Raw genomic sequence first — 20,777 nt, 5'->3', positions numbered from 1 at the left:
GGCAGATTAATGTTGGCAGTATTGATTAGAATCTGCAAATGTCTGCAAACCTAAGCTCAACGTGTCCCCATGGAAAGGACATTTACATGAGAAACAGAGCTGAAATAGCAGAAATATTTAAACTCTATAAAACATCATGAAGCCTAACCCTTTTGGTGTCCAGCCATTAGATTCAAGGATACTCCTTTGTGATTAGTTTTTCTTTTTTGTGGTTATTCAACAAGTAAGTGAGAAATCCATCATAGAGGCTCTGTCAGAGTGATTTACATGCAGGGCTAAACACTTCCTGGAAAAACTAAGCTTATATGTATTACCTATTGCATGCAAAACATCTTGACACCTGTTTTACACTTCAAACTGACCTAAACATGGCAGTTCGATGAAAGGTTAGTAAAGCCATAAAAAGTGATCACTTAATCACAGAAAAACTCGTGGAGTCCACTGAAAATCCCAGGTTGATGATACACTCTAAAGGAGGTTAGAGTCCGTCAGGTTTAACGGATATTAGGCTGACTGGAGTACATCACATGTTAAAGCAAGACACTGCAAATGAAAGGACAGTGATTCACCGGCTTAACATCTGACAGCGTATGAGTTAGCCTTAATGATTATATTAAACGATGTTCACGGAGTGCCCTGTTATACAACAATTACTTTGTACTCAACTGCTCTTCTGAGGAAGAGTTAATAGGATGTGGATGATTAAATTATCGGTGATTGTGCGGCACAGATCATTAGCACTGCAGGCATGAGTTCAATTTACTATTGTACGGTGGTGCAGTCACTGTGTCATTATTAATTATCAGCAGGATATTGCAGTGTACAAAGTTGTGTTTTATTGGGTTGTCTTGGTGGTCCGGTGGTTGAAACTCATAGCATATAGCCTTTTGTAATTGTGACATTTGTTACATGTAATTCGCACCTCTGTCTCCTCTCAGTTTATGTTAGCTTGTCCACTTTTGGATAAAGAAAAATTCCACAAACAATATTTGGTATGTATATTTTTTTAAATCCACACTATAGCTTTGTGTATAGGCTATACACGGCAAAGTACCTATTCTAAACAACGCTTTAACAGGTACACTCTCAAATCATTTTCAATTAAATATATTTAGGGGTGTAACATGTCAGAAACCATTTCAATAGACCTATATGGCTTTTATTATTGTCCGTGTAATGCAAAAGAAGTCACAGGTTTGAATGCAGTATTGTAAATTAAACATTATGAACCAGAGCTGGTGATTATAACTAATATGGACAAATATCAATTTTTTTTTCTTCCCAGTAAACCCCTATTATCATAGTGTGTACATTAAGAACATTAATTAGGCCTAAGAAATTATGATTAAAAACATGGAAACAATACATTTCTCAGATTGTAAACCGGGAGGTCAGTTCTTTTATTAAATATATCCATTTTGACTACACCTCAAATTAAAGTATGTATACCCTAAAAACATCAGTATATACATGTTGCAAGCCATTAATAAAAACAAAAATCCCTAAGGTTTTTATTATACTTCATCCTCCTCCAACACCCAATAATACTCAAGTAATGGGATTTTATTTAGTAATATTGTTTAAATTATGAACCAAAGCGGGTGATCATAATATACACATCAACAATATTTTCATGTTCAATTTCTTGAAAACATACTGTCACATAGGGTGTATATTGTAATGTTCTGTGAGCATTAAAAGGTTTCTACAAGCAGTTTCCCAGATAATAAGAGAGGACTGCTCTCTCCACTAAATCTACTCTCTCCAATACATGTATCCCACCTCACCTTGTATTTCTCAAGACCATCTTCCTCCCACCCTGAACTCCCGCCCATCACTACGTAGGAACCCACAACAAGTGGCCAACCAATCAGAAGCACCTAGCTAATGTGTAGAGAGGGGGCTGAGGAACAGAAAGACAAATGCTCAAAGGGAACAGGGTAGAGGACCACTTTGACCCACAAGGGTTGTTGTTTTCCCCCATGCATTTGTTTGCACTCCCGTGCGCACAAGAAACTGCTAAATGATCCAGCGCAGTCCTCTAAAGACCTCTCGGGACTTGTCCGGCTTCGCTTTTTTGGTTGAGATCCGCTAGGAGAGAGGACGCAAGAGGGAATCGCTGAGCTGGAGGCAGTTTGTTGCATGAACTCAGAATCACTGCGATGGAATGAACCGCTAGAGAAACTCCACTAAACTTTTCTTTTTGCTCCTGTGAGTTTCCATTTTAGTTTTCACCCCAATCATGTATGGATAACGGGAGGTTTGCTCAAGAATCCGGCTCAAATGGATCAGCGCTGACGGGTTTATGGAGCCGGGATTACACAGCGCAGTGCCAGCCTGTTGAACGCCCACACACGGGCCTATCACACACACACACACACACACACACCATCTGCCTCGGAATAAATAACACTTTCCAGTGAAGACTATCCATGGAAGTAGTGTAGAAGTTTTGCATATGACACCGCTGTGAGTTTTACCGTTTCCTGCAGCCAGAACGATGGCAAGCTCTGGCGCATTGGCACAGAGCGTCTGCAGATCTCTTTGGCCTCTTGGCTGTATGCTTTTGTTTTTTGGCTACTTATCCGTGGCCTCGCCGTCCCACGGTCGGCGGCTGATATGCTGGCAAGCCATCATGAACTGCCAAGCCGAGCCCGAGTGCAATTACGCATACGAACACTACGCGCGCGCATGTGGTCCCGTTCTGAACGGGGAGAGGAGGAAGTGCCCCAGCCACTGCATCTCCTCGCTTGTCCAGCTCAATCTGACCAAAAACGGGCCGGCTCTGGAGGATTGTAGCTGCGCCCACGATCCGGTCTGTACGGGCACCAAACGGGCCATCGAGCCCTGCCTGCCCAGGACTACCAGCACCGGCTGCACGGAAGCTCGGCGCCAGTGCGAGAGAGACGGACAGTGCAGCTCCGCTATGCACGATTATTTGAAGCACTGCGGGAAACTTTTCAGCGGAGCAATCTGCACGAACGCTTGCCGGAATGTGATCGCGAATATGCGTAAAATACCCAAGGGTCAGCAGCTGGACACATGTATGTGTGACGGGACGGAGAGGGCCATCTGTGAGTTTGTCAAGAGCAGCATGAAGGCGCTGTGCTTCGACTCTCCCGTGAGAGAAGAAGGCAGCGGGTCAGACTACGGCCAAGATCCAGATTACGATGACGACCCCTCGGATCCATACTACATAGATGAGCCGGACAGCGGAGCCTCTCTTTCTGCGTCCCACTTTGTTTTGACCCTGCTGGCATCCATTTTGGCTCTTTTGCCCCTCATTTAATCCCCGAGTTCATAATCTGCCCCGATTTTTGTCCGGATAAAAGGCAATCTAAACAGCTGGCCCTCTTTGACCTGCTACTATTGTGAAAGGTTAGAGCCTCACAGACTAAGGACAGCGTGTGAGCAAGGCTTGTTTGAATTAAGAGTTTTGGACACTGAAGGATATCAAATCAGGATATTTTCTATGCAAACAAGACCAGAAAGATATTTTTACTGAGCTCCTGGCTGCCCACTCTTATCAAACCACACCACTTCACTGCTCTCCAGATGCTTTGCTTATGTGATAAGCTAAATTAGATTGTCTACTTTCTCTCAGTCACAGACTCTGATTGTAAAGTTATCATGATAAAGACACAGTTGGCTTGTTTTAGTAACGATGCAACGTTTAATCAGTATATGCTGAGCACACTGCCAATCTTTTTTTTCTTTTTCTTTTTTAAAGATATGAACTATTTTTATATGACACTGCTGCCATATGGCACCAGGCTATCTGATTTACAAGTATTTAATGCTGGAATCTATAAACTATATGAAACTGTAAATAGATGAGGAGTTAAAGTGAAACAGTAATTTATTACATGCCACCTAGATACATCCAAATGTTCATCATGTGAATAATAGACTGAGTATTCCAGCTTTAAAGGGAAGTTATTTTGACTGTATTCTCTTCAAAGATCATGTGCATTGTATATATGTGTATAGCCTATATAGATTTTTTCAAAGAATCCTCTATGTTTTAGGTTATGAGATGATTTATTCACTGTGTATAGCCTAGAGAAAGAAATGTCTAAATCCACTGTATGATTGCCTTAATGATATACTTCTATAGAAGGCATAAAGGAAACTTGAAGATATCATTTGTGACTGTGAGTTATTTGTTCATTTTGAACTCCTTGTTAGTGTTGTCATAGCAACATAGATATATTTTGTTATAATAACCATGGTGTAAATTATATGTTGGATTAGTTATCACCAGCCAGACACAAAATGGCCTTTCATTCCTTAAAGTTACACCAGTTTGAAGTAACTTACTTTAAGCATACAATTCAGTTAGGTAACTTTTACTTACTTAATTACTTACACACACACACACACACACACACACACACATTTTTGGGTCCCATTAATTTTGGCATAATGGTTAAAATCAAATGCGCAATAAATTTAAGGGTAAAAGCAACATATTTTGATCCATAATTGACTGATTTAAAGTCTCTTATGGCTGTGCTCCTGTTAAGAATACATGTTGTAATAAGAAGTGTTGATTAAATAATAATAATTACAGTAAGCTTCAGTAGCCTAATCAATAGCTACAGTAATACATAAATTACAGTAAACTGCAGTAATCTGTAGTTACAGTAACACATTATTACAGTAAACTACAGTATACTATATTACAGTACTGTGTTGTATGTGAAGAATACAGTAAAGTTCTAGCAACCGTGCTGCCTGTACCATACTGTAATTTTACGTGAGAGTTTTTAACAGTGTAGCTTTTACAGTATACTCTCAGTTGATAATAAACTGTATATAAATCCTGTTGCCTGTGAAGATAAAACTGAGATATAAAATTATTTAATTTAAAGGAACATTATTTTTTATATACAATGGTGAGTTAGTATTAACTCATGTTTCTATAACTACAATGTAGTAAATGCAGGCTCATTTAAAATGCAGGCCAGCTTCCTCTGTTGACTGACCTAATGACCTGCTATGTCTTGATTAGCTGGCTGTTGTCAAAAGCAACTGGCACCATAAATCAACAAATCGCCCTCTCCCACCACCACTGTCTTTTCAGTCACTGGCTGTTAAAGGCACAATCTGTATTTTTGATCAAACACAAATATTCAAATTTATTCCAAGAGTTTTGCTATAGATGGGAAATCAGGATTTTTACTGTTTCTCAATGGAGAATAAGTAATAAAAAAAAGTCATTTTATTTTCTGATGCCAACAAACTTTAACAAACCTGTCAATCAATGTGGAAGTGATGACAGAGTTCAGTCCTGTGGGTGCAGCTTTGTTATTTAATTAGATTATAGATACTTCCCTTTTGAATTGGCTGGAATTATGAGGTACAATCTGCCTTTTATTTAGTTTTTTCATTTATGGAGCTGTGTACTTTGAGTATGCGTATTGCTTTTTTGCAGAATTGTTAATATTATTTTCACGAGATATTGTAGATCATGTAACCTCTCTCTTTGGTCAGCTTCTGGAGCAATGATTTGCTGCAAAATGTTTCATTAGAGAGGGAGACAAGGGCCCTCCAGCTGAATGGATGGAGGAGAAGTCGAGTGGCATCTTTGTCATGGAAATGTTAAGCACATAATAGTTGGGTAGCACAATAGGGAGGCACTTCATTCTTTCAGGCTGGCTTGACACCTCTGGAGAGCTGAGCGGCGGGGAAGCATGTGGGAACGATCTGCTGCTGCTTGGGTCTCAACCCTCCACTGCAAAAAAAGAAGACGAAAACACAAGACAGGCCCGGCGAGGGATGTTCTATCTTGAATCCACACTTAACATCCCCTGTGCTTTTTTATATTATCTTTACTACCTGCATTTGTTTATTTTAGTGGTTCATACGTTTTTGCTTCAAGAAATACCCAAAAAATAAATTCAACCTTCATACAAAAAGTCACTTCAAGACATTTCTTTCTTCATGTTTCTACCTCTTAAACATTACAGTTAACCTTCAGCTAAAACTCTATAGTAGTGTGTATGCAAAAAAAGATCCCCAATTCCTCTTCATAAGCGTGGCTCAAAAATAAAATACCTTGTCAGTTTCTCGCAGTGTTGGTATGCAGTCCACCGTGCATGAAGCTCTCCAGCAAGCTCTGCAGCCCAGCCGGTCCTCCTTTCCTCCTCCTCCTTGTCTTTCTATTGCCTCTCGCATTTGTCCAGGCAGTTTCAGCACTTAAAAAAGGCGCAGCATGCGTTGATTAGGCCATAATAATGCACGGTGTGTGAATGGATGAATGAGGTGCAAAAAATCTCACAAAACTGGCCTGCTTGTCATAAAATGGAAATGGTGCACAATGGGTGCTTGAATACATTTGCTGGTGTAGTGCTCTCAAGCAAAATGCTAGCATTTTTTTTGTAGGGTTTTAAGGGATAAAGGACATTTTACTTCTGTTATTGTATGCTTTTATTTCAATTGATTAAATGAAGCAGCCATAAAAAGTGCGTCAGAAATGTGAAAAGTTACGTGTGTGTGTGTGTGTGTGTGTGTGTGTGTGTGTGTGTGTGTGTGCGCGTTTGTGTGTGTGTGTGTGTGCGCGTGTTGGGTTGGTTCTGGGTTTAATTTACAAACTGTGGCTGTTTGTGTTCCAGCTCTTTGAGCTTGTGTAAGGTATCTCTGCCATCAACTTTGCTTCAGTGAGCTCAGTTCACTTCAAGCTCTGTTTCGTTGGCCTCCTGAACAAAACAGCACACACTTCACCCCATGCAGATCACTTCACCCCTTCACCCCATGCATATCACAGCACAATGTTTACAAAGGTGCAGCTCTCTCAACCACTGACGCTGGAGGTTTGAAGCTCTGTGGCTGAGTTCTATAATAATCCTTGCTGTACTTTTTGTTGTTGTAAAATTGCTCTTATTTTCTTTCCTTCCTCCACATTTATTCAAAAATGTGAATTTATTAAGTTAAGTTGCCATATATAATTACAAGACTTTTTTATTACCCTTAGGAATATTTGACAACATGAAATAGTTGACCTTAGCCCTACTTTTCCTTGCAGTGTTTTTAGTTCGGTCCTGGCACCAGCTAGTGTGCCATTTTTTCATGCATAGGTAAATGGAAAACATATATGCAACCTGTTCAGCTGGAACTTGTTTTACTTTTAAAAAAAATCCTCAAATCAAAACAAAAACTCTGAAATGCGTCAGTGTTTCAGTGTTTTCTCTAAGGACACAGGCTTGAGCATATATGATGCTGTGACTTTGGTCTTTATAAACAAGTTATGTAAATTTAATGTTTGCATATTTGATTGTTTTCTAACGCTTTTCTATAATAATATATTATTATAATATATAATATAATAATTAATATGCATAATGTGCTTTATGTGCATTGCTCCCACAAATAAGCTTCTTTTGTTAGATTTTCACATTACTGAAACTAAACTGCAATCCTAATATGCGATCTTCTCAGGCCTTGAAGTGAACTCCCTATTCCTGATGTGTGCTGACCATATTTCTCACAGGCATTTGTTTTGGCCTTGGCTCCATGCGAGGTTGGGCAGAAAGTGATGTAGAAATGGTTGGACAGTTGGAATGGCTGAGACGGAGGAGGAGGTACTGAGATGGAAAGTTCATTTGAAAGGATTTGGAAATAATCCCCTAAATTTACCACAGGGTATTCGATGGAATGGGCTCCACCTTGACTCCCCTCTGTGCTCCTGCAATAGCTTCAACGCACATTTGTTAAAAGGTAGTTATGAAAGAGTTATTTTGCGGTTAGTTGTTTCCTCGTGATTTTCACTTGGAAGGTGTTTTGGCATTGTAAGTTATTTCAGCTCTTCAGATGATGCTCTCTTCCTCGCCCCTGCTTTGGGACAGCTCTCTGAATTCACTCGAAGGAGACACAGGTGACATAGCGAAGCAAAGATCATTGATTTTGCATCTCTCTCATTAGCTGCTTGGTCGATTCCAGGAGACTTTTCGAGAAACTCTTGTTTTTCTCCCCTCTATTTCAGCTGCCACTTTGATTTCATCATGCAAGACCTCTGCTGAGTTCACAGCCCTTTGAAATGAGAAAAAGGCCTGTAATCCAGTTACTCAAGCTGCAGCGCGACTCCTTGGGTCCTGAGAGAAAACCTGCGGCACTAATCCCACTGTCACCAGGAGAACGCATTGCTACCTGACTGTTTGTGGCAGCCATTTGATATATTCGCTGTTTAAAATGTTGCTGTTGAGTATTTCACAAAGGGGTTCACAAATTGTTGCACACTGGTTTTGTTAGTTGTACTTCAGTGCTTAGACTATATAGCCTGTGTAGTGTTGGAAAAATCAAAAAGACGATGCAAAAAAAAAAAAAAAAAAAACTAAACCCATAGTAGTTTAGCTGCAAAAGAATAGAACACTATATGGTTTGCTTAGGAAAAAGGCTGCAAATACAATGTTTTTTAAAGAATTTAAGAGCTTTTCTCTTCCATGAATAGTCTTTGGTTAATCAGATGCAGTGAGAAACAACAGAAAATAAATTAAAAAAGAGGTAATAATATACAGTAGGTATAGGAATAAAGGTGGAATAGAAATGTTTCTATTGAGGCTACACACAATCTAACAATGAGAAAACACTGTAGCACTGTCAGGAAATGCAAAATAACAGCAGCTTAGATGCTCAAGTCTTAAAGTCAATTTTGAGCCTCTGATTGATGAGAAAAAAAATGGAATTAAAATAAAAACCCTCACTACTAGCCCAGTGCCATATCAATAGTAGAGACTGTCCTCCCAGGAAGAACAGAGTCAATCATTTCAGCAAGTGCCCCAAAACCTTTATTTACTTTCAATTAGTCTCGCATTGCCAGACCTTCCTCCACAGCATTCTGGGATGGAAGAAAAACGTGCTCTGGTTTATTGGCTTTCTTTAAACCAATCACAATCGTCTTGCTTGGTGCTAAGTGCAGAGCAGAGCCACAGTGCCGCTGCAAAATAGCCTCGGGAAGGAACTTTTGGTGGAACATGTGTACGTTCAAAAGTTGTTTTAGTCGTGCAACATAAAACTCAAATTGGACAGATAGTCTAGCTAGCTGTCTGGATTTACCCTGCAGAGATCTGAGGAGCAGTTAACCATAGTCCTCATAAATCAACAGAAGTTTAAAATTACAACACAAAGAAAGCGGAAGGTAACGGGACAGCCGAAAACGGACTTCCGAAAAGATATTCGGCCGAAATTCTGGCAAAAAGAGAGCAATCCAGGAAGTGGAACTTTGTGCTTATAGACTAACGTTCAATTGACAAAGCCCTCTAGTGGCTGTAGGTGACATTGTTATAGAGCAAGAAATTTGGCAGTTTACAGTGCAGTCAAACAAAATCCCTTTGTAGGTAAGTGTAGGTAATTCATGCCTAACTGGCGTTAGTCTATATCCTTGAAGTTCCTTGATTGTTCCGTTGCTCACGGATATCCGTTGCCTTGGGCTTCCTTTGTGTTGGCATTTTAAACTGGTTGATTTATGAGGATTATGGTTAACCTTTTCTCAGATCTCTGCAGGGTAAATCCAGACTGCTAGCTAGACTATCTGTTCAATCTGAGTTTTCTGTTGCACGACTAAAACAACTTTTGAACATACACGTTCCACCAAAACAAGTTCCTTGCTGAGGTTATTTTGCAGCGGCACCGTGGCTTTACCTGGTGATTAGCACCGCCCAAGACGATTGTGATTGGTTTAAAGAAATGCCAATAAACCAGAGCATGTTTTTCTCCCATTCCGGAATGCTGTGTGGCTAGCCAGACCCTCCTCTACAGCGCCGCGGTGGAGGAAGGTCTGGCAAAGCGAGACTAACCTGGCGTGAATGGCTGATGCCGCCACAATAAAAGATATTACCGAGTGCAAATATATTGAACGTCTACTGCTGAATAGTATCTTAAACGAGTTTTGAATTCGTGAAAAAGGATCGTAACGAAAATGCTTCTGTGTGTTGCTCTAGAGGCCACGAACAAACAACGTATTCTGTCGTTTAATTTGGAGAACCTGTTGCAATTGGAAGTTAGTTTTATTGTTATCCTTAAAATCCTATGATAAACAGCTCTTTTTGATGTGAGTTGATATGAGTATTGGCTTGTTCTGACAGCAGAAACTGCATATAGTAACAACCTTAACAAAAGTACGGTATTTTTGTCTGACATATTTGGCTACGTGATTATACGAAACATAAATTAGATGTGAAAGTAAATGTTTGTGCACGACAGCTGAAGGGTTAGCGGGATATATTATGGTCATTGTGTGCAGTACATCCTACTTTATAGAGCTTTATTTGAAGTGTTTAAATGTCAGTCTATCATGCTCTGTCTGCCCAGCTGGAGTGAAGCTGCACCCTCTGTCAGCCTGTAACAGCCAGTGGGTCCAGCTGCTCTGTGGGCTCAGGGGGACATTCCCAGCATGTTCACACATCACTGGAGGAGCTGGAGTGTTTGCCTTTTACTTTGACCACAACACAAACAACTTCACCCACAAATAAACAAAACACGAGGCAGGGGTGCAGCAGGACGCTGTCCAAGAGGCGCTGACACGGGTCAGGGCCGCCTCTGTTTGTTTGTGTTTACGAGTTTGTGAGTGCCGGTGTGTATGCAAATGCTTGCATGTGCCACTGGAAGCATGTGTCTGTTTGTGGAGGATAGCAGGGTACAGAAGCTGTTTTGCTTCTCAGCTCTTTTTCCCAGCATGATTACCCATAACCAACCTCTACCTCCAAAAGCCTCCCCTAGCTGTGCACGTTTGAGAGGCCTCCACAATTGAAAGAATTAGAGGAGAGGGGCAGAGGAAAGGGGGGAGGGGCAGGGATGAGACACAGAGAGAGGAAAACACAAAACTTGCTGACACGGGGCATAACTTAATTTCCACGGTAGGGGGACAGCTGTGCAGTGTAATCTGCCATGGCAGCCCATTCAGTCTTCAATGGCAGGCTTGACCCGCCAAGGAAAACTCAGCCATCCCCTTCTCAGTGAAGGAGGTGGTGACCAGGCCACCATTTATGAGCTTGTCTTAAAGAAACATACCCCTCTCGCTTGTTATTGATAACACCCTCAGACACACACACACACACACACACACACACACACACACACACACACACACACACACACACACACACACACACACACACACACACACACACACACACACACACACACACACACACAGAAAGAGATATATTATCTCTGTGGAAGATTGTCTTTGCATCATTGCCTAACCACTTTGCTGCAAGCTTCTAGTCAGTATTGAAGTTGTGCGTATACACATACAGCAGAAATATCCTTAGTTGTGTGACGTCATGCAGCAACAAATTGCAATTCAGTTCAATTTTATTTATAGTATAAAATCATAACATGAGTTATCTCAGGACACTTTACAGATAGAGTAGGTCTAGACCACACTCTATAATTTACAAAGACCCAACAATTCCAGTAATTCCCCCAAGAGGATGCATTTAGTGCGACAGTTGCATTGGTCAATCAAATATGTGCAGATCTAAATTTCTAATGGATTATTTTGTATGCATATCCTCATGAACGGGGCAATTTTACTGTTACCTGGTGAAAATCACAATGGAGGATTGAATAATTTCTGCCATGGTGACCTTCCAGAAGTGTAAAATCTTGTCTCCTTGTACAAACCGCAATGCAGCTTCAAACTCATGAATTTATAAGGCCTACTTAAAGGTGCCCTGTGGAATTTTTGTAAACAAAAAAAAGTTATGTTTACATTCAGTGTTTCTTAGCAAAATACATTGTGTGTGTGTGTTTGTGTGTGTGTGTCCTTGAGGTTCCTCATTAAACAGTTGTAAAGCTGATTTTTGAATATTTTAAATCCTGCATTGTTTACATCTATGTTTGATGAGTATGTTGAAAACACAACCTTTTAAATGCAGTGCTATTTCTTAGTTTTAAGAGAAGAGGATGGCAAGCCGATGCAAATAATGAAGATCTCAAAAAGCATCATGTAGGAAATGCATTCAAGATGAGATGAGGCGATTGTTTGAAACTTTTCCACTGATTTTTCCACTCTCAGTTGTTAAGGGATCATTGATTATTTAGCATTCTCTGAGAAATCAACTAACAAAAGTAAACACAGCAAAACGAAATATATAAACAGGAAATGTGCTTTCACCCCAACATGAATAATGAGGCTGTAGCTTGGAAGTTGTGGGGAGTTAATAGTTTGGCAGTGGAAGTCAATAGGGGCCAGGGTCTCACTCCATTAAGCTGACCCCCAGGGCCACGTATTCATCCTTCATACATTCATTTCCTCTTTTATGCTCTCCCTCTTTTCACAGCAGAGGGCAGGCAGCAGTGCAGGCTCATGCAGAACAGCCTCTGTACAGACTCTGGGTCATAAATATGTTGGGTCGGTGTGTGAGTTGGTGTGGCTTTGTTAACCCAAACACAAATGGCAGCCTTTATAGAAATGAATGAAAAGGCAGGCGTGGGACAGAGGAAGCTGTGAAAGGTACTGATCACTGGCTCCCTAGTTTTATCTCTCAGCGCATAGCTGAGTTAAGTCAGTGAGTCACTCTCTACGTGTGTGTGTGTGTGTGTGTGTGTGTGTTGTGTTATTTGGACAGTTATCCCATCTCCTTAAATGTATATTCATAAATCTTAAATATATCACTATTACAATTGCATGACTATGATCTATTTCCCCAATTAGTCTATATAAAGTAGATTTCTCAATCATTCTAATTCATTTATGTACTCAACAGATTAGTAAATGATTCGCATAAGCTTAGTGTGATATTCAAAACACTGGTTTAAACCTCCTTTCTTTCTGTTGTGCTCCCTGCAGTGGCATTTGTAAACATCTTCAAGTGAAATCCCAAGAGCAAACACATCCGAAAGCCTTCAGCAGGCTACACTTCACCTCTTAGCTGAAAGAGGTTCAGAGCGGAGGACGTCTCTGTTTGAAGTCCAACAAGTGGCAGTAAAAGAAGTGCTGAGTTTATCTTGGAACAGGAAGCAATTACTTGATTTAAAGGCACATATCTAGAGTAAACACACGTGTATGTCTGCTGTTGATGTAGGTAATCCTTACCTTTCAAAGAAATTAAGTTTCTCCTGTTAAACAATAAATAACCCTTAAAAGTAAGCTTAAAACATTTGTGCTGTGACATTTTTTTCCAGAATAATTCAAACTCTTCAGGCTTTTAAGCCAAATTACAATCTTTTCTCGAATTTGCAAAGTATACAAAGGCACAGAACTTGATGAATCTGTAATAAAGTCGACTGACATGAGCTAAACACATAATGAATAATCCCACTTGGGCGGCAAAGGCGCAACACACAATGGTCCAGTTTACCAAAGCAACTGAGAGCAGGGCTGGTGATTCAGGGTCATTAATAAAGCCCTCTTTGTGCTTCAGTTCATGATGGAGCAGGAAGGTTTTCAGATGTCTCTGTATTGTTTTAGGATGACAGATTTAACCCCCACCATTTTTTTCTGACATTTCTCTTCTTCTGTGGTCGTTTGGGGCAGCATACTTCACTAACAACATGTAGTTTGTAAGTTTGTTAGCTGTAAGCAGTAGAAGTAATAGCTACTACCACTCACAGGAAAGTCGTAATAAAACATGAAAATCATTTAATTGGTTGGCATTAAGATTTACATGAGAGGGGCGATACAAACCTGAATGTATGCTCTTATTTCCGACCATGTTTTATGGTTCCTTACTGCCTAAAAGCAATGTTAAAACTTGATGAAAATGACAAACAGGAGAAAGAGGATAATGATTATAGGCAAACAATAACACTGCAAAAATCCAGAAGAATTCTCAGTGCTCTTTTCCTGGATCATATTTAGGCCCTTTCCCCCCTCACATGGAAATCCAGTAGCTCTCTGGTAAAGACTGAAAGCTAAGCGAGTCTCTTCCTGAGCTCATATGTCATGTTGAAGACATTGTAGGAACAGCAGAGGAAGGTGGGGCGTACAGCGGGGAGTTGGTAATGTCTGCAGCAAGAAACAGCGAAGTTGTGTGTGCGTGGATCTGTGTGTGTGTGTGTGTGTGTGTGTGTGTGTGTGTGTGTTTTGGGGGAGGGTTCTGCAGGAGTGGTAGGAACGAGTGAAAGTGAACAGGCCAACATTTTGTCGTGGAAATGGGAGTGTTTGTGTCAGAAAAAGTAGGACAGAAAGCTACACAGAATAAGGGAGAGATGTTGAGACTTTAAGAAGGAAAATGGCTGTGCACACGTGCTGTACTGTAGCGCTGTACAAAGTATAAGGCAAATGGCAATAAGACTACATTTATATTTATTCATGTGAAAATTACTTCCACCTCTTTCCAGGACGTCTGTCTAAAGTGAAATAATAGAAAAACAAAAAAATCTCTTCTACGTCCTAAACTGCGCATCATCAAAGCCAACATCTGGAGGAGTGAGACAGACCAAATCATTATTTGACACGCCATTAACATCGAAATAAACGTTAATAAAATAAAATACACACCAAAGCACAAGTATAAACTTCAGGCCACTTACCTAGGCTACTGCGAAAGCTCTGTGTGGAGCATCCGCAGGACCATAAATCACACTTTAGTCTGGAGGGAGGGATGGTAAAAAAAAAGATGTTTACACATAAAACCAGCTTCGTATGGGCTAGCTAGGGCACACTGTATAGTTTTACTTTAATGGTTACTATGGAATATAGGAATAGTTTGACATTTTGGGAAATAAGGTCATTTGCCTTCTTGCTAACAGTTAGATGACAAGGTTGATACCACTCATATATCTATACGGTAAATATAAAGCTGTAGCCAGCGGCCAGTTAGCTTAGCTTACATGGCAACGATGGCAACAATTCACCATTCAATACTCCTGCACATAACATATAGTCTTTGCAGGACTGCAGCCCCTGGTGTGGATCAGACTGCAGCAGACAGTTCAGGGCTGGCGGCAATCAGACAGGTAAACTTCTCTGGAGCCGGCTGCTTCCACTCAGCCCTCAGTCCCCCTCCTGACACATACACACACACACACACACACACACACACACACACACACACACACACACACACACACACACACACACACACACACACACACACACAAGTTAGATAACATGGATTCAACTCTAAAGGCACAGAAAAACTAACATTGAGTGACAGTTGGCATTTTAAGGAAAAGTTTGAGTTTTTTGGGAAGTATTTGCAATAAATGAGACCTGATACCACTCTGTCTATGAGAGCGGTATCGATCTTCTCATTGAACTTTTGGCCAGAAAGTAATTAATTTCCCAAAATGTTGAACTATTCCTTTTGAATTGCCAAGCTATTCTGTTTGAGATAAGATGATAAGATGTCCCTGAAGTACTCCAGGGAAACATAAACATTGCAGTCCTCTTCTCTCATATCACATAGAGCCAGTGGCCATCTTCAACAAACACACCAATTGCAACACTTGTGTTGAGTTTGTGGTCAGCTCAAGAAATTAATTTAGCTGTGGTCCGAAAGGCCAACACAGCAGAGAATTATGGACTGCTGTCTAACTATGAGCCATGAGATTATTTACTGACACAGTCAAACATAAAACCCTGAAGCTGGATTTGTAGAGAGAAGGACGTACATATTTGGATTAGTGTCTGACCTACAGCTGCACCTCAGCAAAGGTGGAAAAGGGACAACTAATTGATGCTGTAAAGATAGATTTGTCACTATTTGAAGTGAACAATCAGTATAAGTCAGGACAGTGTTGTAGATATGTAGTACAAAGTCTTGCTCAATACTCTTTTATGACAAGGGCTACAATGGGATTCATGAACCAGGCAATCAGTTCCAGATTTGCAAAACCAAACACTGTTTGTTTGCAAAATGATAATGGCACCGTCTGGTGTGGAGATATACGACTCCCCTCTCTTCAAATTATTAGCTGTGAAGTGTGAGCAAAACACAAGTCTTGTTGTTTGTGTGTCTCACTTTCTGTGCTTTTCTCCACTCATTTGTTTGGCACCTCCCAGCTGGCAGCTGAGCTGAATAAATTAATCATCCCGTGTCTGATTATACACGCAAGTTTCTTCGTTTTCCCCCTGCTTAAAAAAGGGGTGCTATTAGATATTCTCTTCTCGTTGAAATATCTTTGCCTGAAGCGACAAATTGTCATGGCTTAGAGAAGAACTGACTCATTCCTTCGTGCCCGTTTCGTTTTACAGCCACCCCTGAATGGCATATCAGCTTCCAGTGGGTCCTTGGCCTTTGTTTGGAGAAAAGGAAACAACAGCTGTTGCTTTCACAGGATTTTCTAACCCGGGGTCCTTGGATAGAAGAAAAAAAATCTCCCTTTTTAAAAAAAAAAGCAGAAAAGTCCCCTTGCCAAGGAAACAGCTCAACACCACCAGCAGACCTTTTTCTCTGTTCCTGACACCAACACACTTTCTATCTTTTTCATTCTCTCTCTTTATTTCTCATACAAACACACACAACAGTCTCTTCCTCTCTTTGTCGAAGTGAGGAGGGGGTGGAATTGGAGGAAAACAGAGGGAAACTCACAGGTTCAGCTCCTTCTTTCACCTGTCTCATTATTAGTAGTGATGAAGGACAAAGTCAGAATTCCCTCCAATAATTCTGTCTGTGAGCCGCCTGTCTCCCTGCGTCCACCTGTTGACAGAGCTGCTAAATGAGTCCCGGGCAGGAATGTTAATCAAAGAATCTGACATGTTGCTGGAGATTTGGCCTTCAGCCTCTCGGCGGGCCCCTCGGACAGGTGGTTCTGTCTCTGTGGAGAAGATCTGATATCAGGACTGCGGTACATTTCAGAACTCCTGGTTGTGTCTCAGACTCTTGCTGATGTCATGTTCTTTTGCAGAGTATTTTTTTACAGCAGGTATGTCTGTTCTCTAGAGGATGATTCAAAATAACTCAAGAGATTCACATGAAGGCCTCTGTGTTCCTTTTGTATACAGTTAACATTTTTCTGGTTCTATACACAATTGAGGATCTTTACACGAGAATTAAAAGACTTGTACACAAGTTTGGCGTCATCCACATTATAATTTTGGTCTTTGGACTTGAGCTTTGTCTGGTGTTTGGTTTTAACACCTCTCAGAGTTCTTTTGTTTTCTATGTATCTTGCATGCAAACCACAGAGGCAAGCTGGCACCGTTTTTTTTTTTTTTTTTTTTTTTTTCATCTCCATAAATCAGCAGAATCTTTCAGAGAGAGAGTTTACAGATAAGAGACACCTCCAAATCTCATTTAATGTTGTTAAACCTAATAGATTCTGCTTACTTTACCACAATGTGTAACATTCATACTGGAAATATGATCCTCTGATTCATTTGTTTGAGGTTTGGCTATCAGAAGAGTGATGAGCTGATGGCTTTTTGTTCAGTACCTGCAGTGGATTTAATTACAGTATGTAAGAAACAGAATAACAATGTTTTCTCTGTGCCTGTTGATCAGACATTGTGGCACGAGGCACTGAGAGCTGTAGCTGGAGGATGGGATCATATGATGAGGTTAGTGGGACAAATGTATCATGTAGCTGAAAGAGCCTTGGGGCAGAGGAGATCATCATCAAACAAAACACAAACTAATTGCAGAGCATTTACAGCAGCTAAGCTGTTTGATGTTTGTTTGCATGTGTGTGTGTGTGTGTGTGTGTGTGTGTGTGTGTGTGTGTGTGTGTATTTGTGTGTGTGTGTGTGTGTGTGTGTGTGTGTGTACGTGCTCTGGCCTCATTTTGGGGGGGAAACCACAATGTTTAATCTTGACATTAGTACTTCTTTAGTGGGCGTGAAGCCAAGCTGGGAATGTTCGGTAGTGGTTAACCAGCCACAGAGAAGATCATAATGAGATACCTGTGTACACACTCATCAGCTGGGCTTAGCCGAAACATTTGTTCAGCCTGAGATACAAAACTTAACTTAACATATTGTAAAAATATACTTGCTGCTGCTTTAATAATATTTGCAGAGAATGGTCTTAAAATTGAAGGGGCAATTTTCCTAAAATAAAGCCCATATTTATTGATGCCATATGTATTTTTGTTGAGTGATTTTCAAGTTGAATTGGTGACGTCTTGCCTTATAAAACCTTTGCAAATTGAATTTCCATTCCCGCAGTTTTATTTTATCTTTGCCATTTTTGTGGCTTTGCTAAATCACAATTTCCCTTTTCTTCTAGTTAACACTAGAGCTGAGACAATTACTCGATCAATCGATTAGTTGATTGAACTATTTTGTTGTTTCTTCAAGCAATAATGCCAAATATTCTGTTTCCATAGTCCAGCTTCCAGGTTTTCTGATATGATTTGCTGCTTTTCTTTGTTATGTAATACTAAATTGATTATCTTTTTTTTTTTTTTTGACTGTTTTGGACAAAACAAGCAAATTAAAGACATCACCTCACCTTGGGGACTTTGAAATTGTGATGGACATTTGTCACTATTTTCTTTCTGACATTATATACACCCAGTGATTAGTCAACTAAGCAAAAAAATAATTGGATCAGATTAAACGTATTTGATTGATTTGATATTTGATTCCTTTAGTTGCATGCTGCTTATCGGAGAAAGAAGTGCTGGAGTCGCTCATATATCTTGGAAACCCCCTCTGTGACAGGATCCAGACTATTTAGCACCAGATGATGCTAAACCTGCACTAATGAGGACAATATTTCTCTCTAATCTAGTGTGTCTTCAGTCTAATAGATTAAATTCTTACTTACTCTGTTTGCGTGTAAATGGGCCAGCTGGCTGCTCTCAGCTGTTCTGCTCGGTTCTTCTCTCTGTTGGTTGTCGGAAAGTGGGGACATGCTGTGTTTGCTGAGAGATGAGGTGTGCAGCCACCATTTGGCTCCGGCAAAACTCATGTTGATCTTTGTCTGTCGGGGTTTGTATTATGAGATGGAGAAGAAGTGGAACAGAGTTTGACAGAACTGCCCTCAGTTTGTCACAAACCTCCTCTTTTGTAAACCCCACTTTACCTTTACGTTTGTCCAACCTCAGTGTTTACCAAAAGGGAAATTACCAAGCTTATTCGTGTGGGTTTGTTATTTTGTCATCACATTTCCCCACTAAACCACTAAAATCAACCTCTGCATGGAGACATTTGTGTTATGATCAGACGGTTTACTGGCGTTTGGAAGCTTTGGCTGTTTTGCCTCATGAAAATGTTCAATACAATGCACAAACTTTCAACACAAAACTATTCTTATCTTCTAAATGTGTTTGAGTTTCCTGTGTGTCTGCAGCTGGAGAATAATTGCATAGTCAAGTTTTATATTATTTAATTCACAGAAAATGACTATTATACCACACATATACTACTATAACTATTTTAATTATTTCTTTCAATTTCCAACAGTCCAATGGGATGTCTTCAATTTATATATAATAACTTTCTTTGTCAGACGAACAGTCCAAAGATATTCAATTTACACTGATCTAAAACAAAAAAGCAGCTAATTCTTACCTCAATCTTTAACATTTTTGCTTGATAAATGACTTAAAGGATTACCTGATTATAAAAAGTGATAAAGTCAGTTAATAATTTTCAGTTGCTTCTTTTAGCAATAAATAAAACTTCATCTTCCAACCCCTCTTGGTGTTAGAAACCAAAACTTTCGCAACAAATGCCTCCTTTTGGTTGTAGGAGGATGAACATCCTCCTGACACCCGGCCTGCCCTCCCTCTTTAGCACCTCGAAGAGCTTCTAGGATCTAATGCTGTTAAACAAACAAAACCTCAAGGAGAAGAGCAAAGGGCACAGACACACATTTAACTTTCTAACCCTTTGCTTGCCTAATCTTAACCCCTGTTAGATAACACCTTTTGTCGCTTTATTTAGCTTTTCATTCATGTAGTCATGTTTGTGTGTGTGTGTGTGTGAGGGGTGGGGGTTTGCAGCCATACAGAAGCTGGTGATAATTTGGAACATGTGTATTTTAGTGAAGCCTCAGGTTTGAGCCAGCACATGCAGCATAATGTGGATTCAAATCATGTAAATGCCTTCACTCAGCAGTCACTATTATCCAACGAGCAGCTTTTGTGTGCTCTTTGTCATTCACAGTTAATCAACAAAGGAAAGCGTGTTAGTGGCACTCGGAGGAATTAGTCTGATTAAACAAAGTGACCACAACCTTCTGATCTCCTTTCAAATCCCTGCTTGACTGAGCTCTGCTCAACACCAGCCAAAGTAAACTACCTCTCTTTACGCACCTTGAATGCAAGCAACACTGAAGAGGCGTAGCAGTGCTGCAGATCCCCGTAAAGCTCTTTGTTTGTGAAACACTCTTAACTGGAAACTATACTGTAAAAGATACATAATTATCCAACGCTGGCTCATTAAGGGAGAAAAGGCTTTGATGCAGGTCACCCTGGAGGTTTGTGAGCGCAAGAAACGCTGCAGATCATTTTTAACCATGTGCTATTGGCTACCTATTGCTGTGCAACACTTACTCATTTTGTTCCTAAGGGTGTGTGGGTTAGTGCTCTCTCTTTGACTCTCTTTCATACACACAAAATACACTTTTGTGTTGTTTCGCACAGGTAATAAGAAGGAGAAAGAGGTGTTTGAAGGCAAACATCAAATTATGACAACAGCTTCCATCTGGCAGCAGATTATTACGTGGATGCACTTAAATCGGACAGAAATAAAAATAGTTGAGGTATTTCCCCATTAAAATAAAGTAAAAAACAAAGTTAGTTTGTTGACTGTTGGTTGGAAACAGAGATCTCCCGCGTTGAAGTCTGATGCTGCTCTATACTGTCGCCTGACTTCTTCTTTTGATGCCATCATAATTAATACAACTGCTAGAAGGATTATTTAGGAGGACAGTCTCTTA

At 40.3% G+C, this 20,777-nt stretch overlaps 1 protein-coding gene across 1 annotated transcript; it reads left to right on the top strand.

Moving 5' to 3' along the window:
• The first annotated feature begins 1,901 nt into the window (after positions 1–1,901).
• Positions 1,902–4,145, top strand: gas1a (growth arrest-specific 1a). Its single transcript, XM_028578525.1, has one exon. It carries the CDS (start codon positions 2,501–2,503, stop codon positions 3,287–3,289), a length of 789 nt encoding a protein of 262 aa, XP_028434326.1. The 5' UTR covers positions 1,902–2,500; the 3' UTR covers positions 3,290–4,145.
• The last annotated feature ends 16,632 nt before the right edge of the window (positions 4,146–20,777 follow it).

Source organism: Perca flavescens, chromosome 5 (genome assembly GCF_004354835.1).
Source record: "Perca flavescens isolate YP-PL-M2 chromosome 5, PFLA_1.0, whole genome shotgun sequence".
NCBI lineage: Eukaryota > Metazoa > Chordata > Actinopteri > Perciformes > Percidae > Perca > Perca flavescens.
Note: the sequence above shows the minus strand (reverse complement) of the source record. Positions and strands in the feature narration are given on the sequence as shown.

Bases quoted from the DNA above. Each gene is read 5' to 3' on its own strand.
- gas1a (XM_028578525.1), top strand. From the start codon at position 2,501: ATGGCAAGCTCTGGCGCATTGGCACAGAGCGTCTGCAGATCTCTTTGG.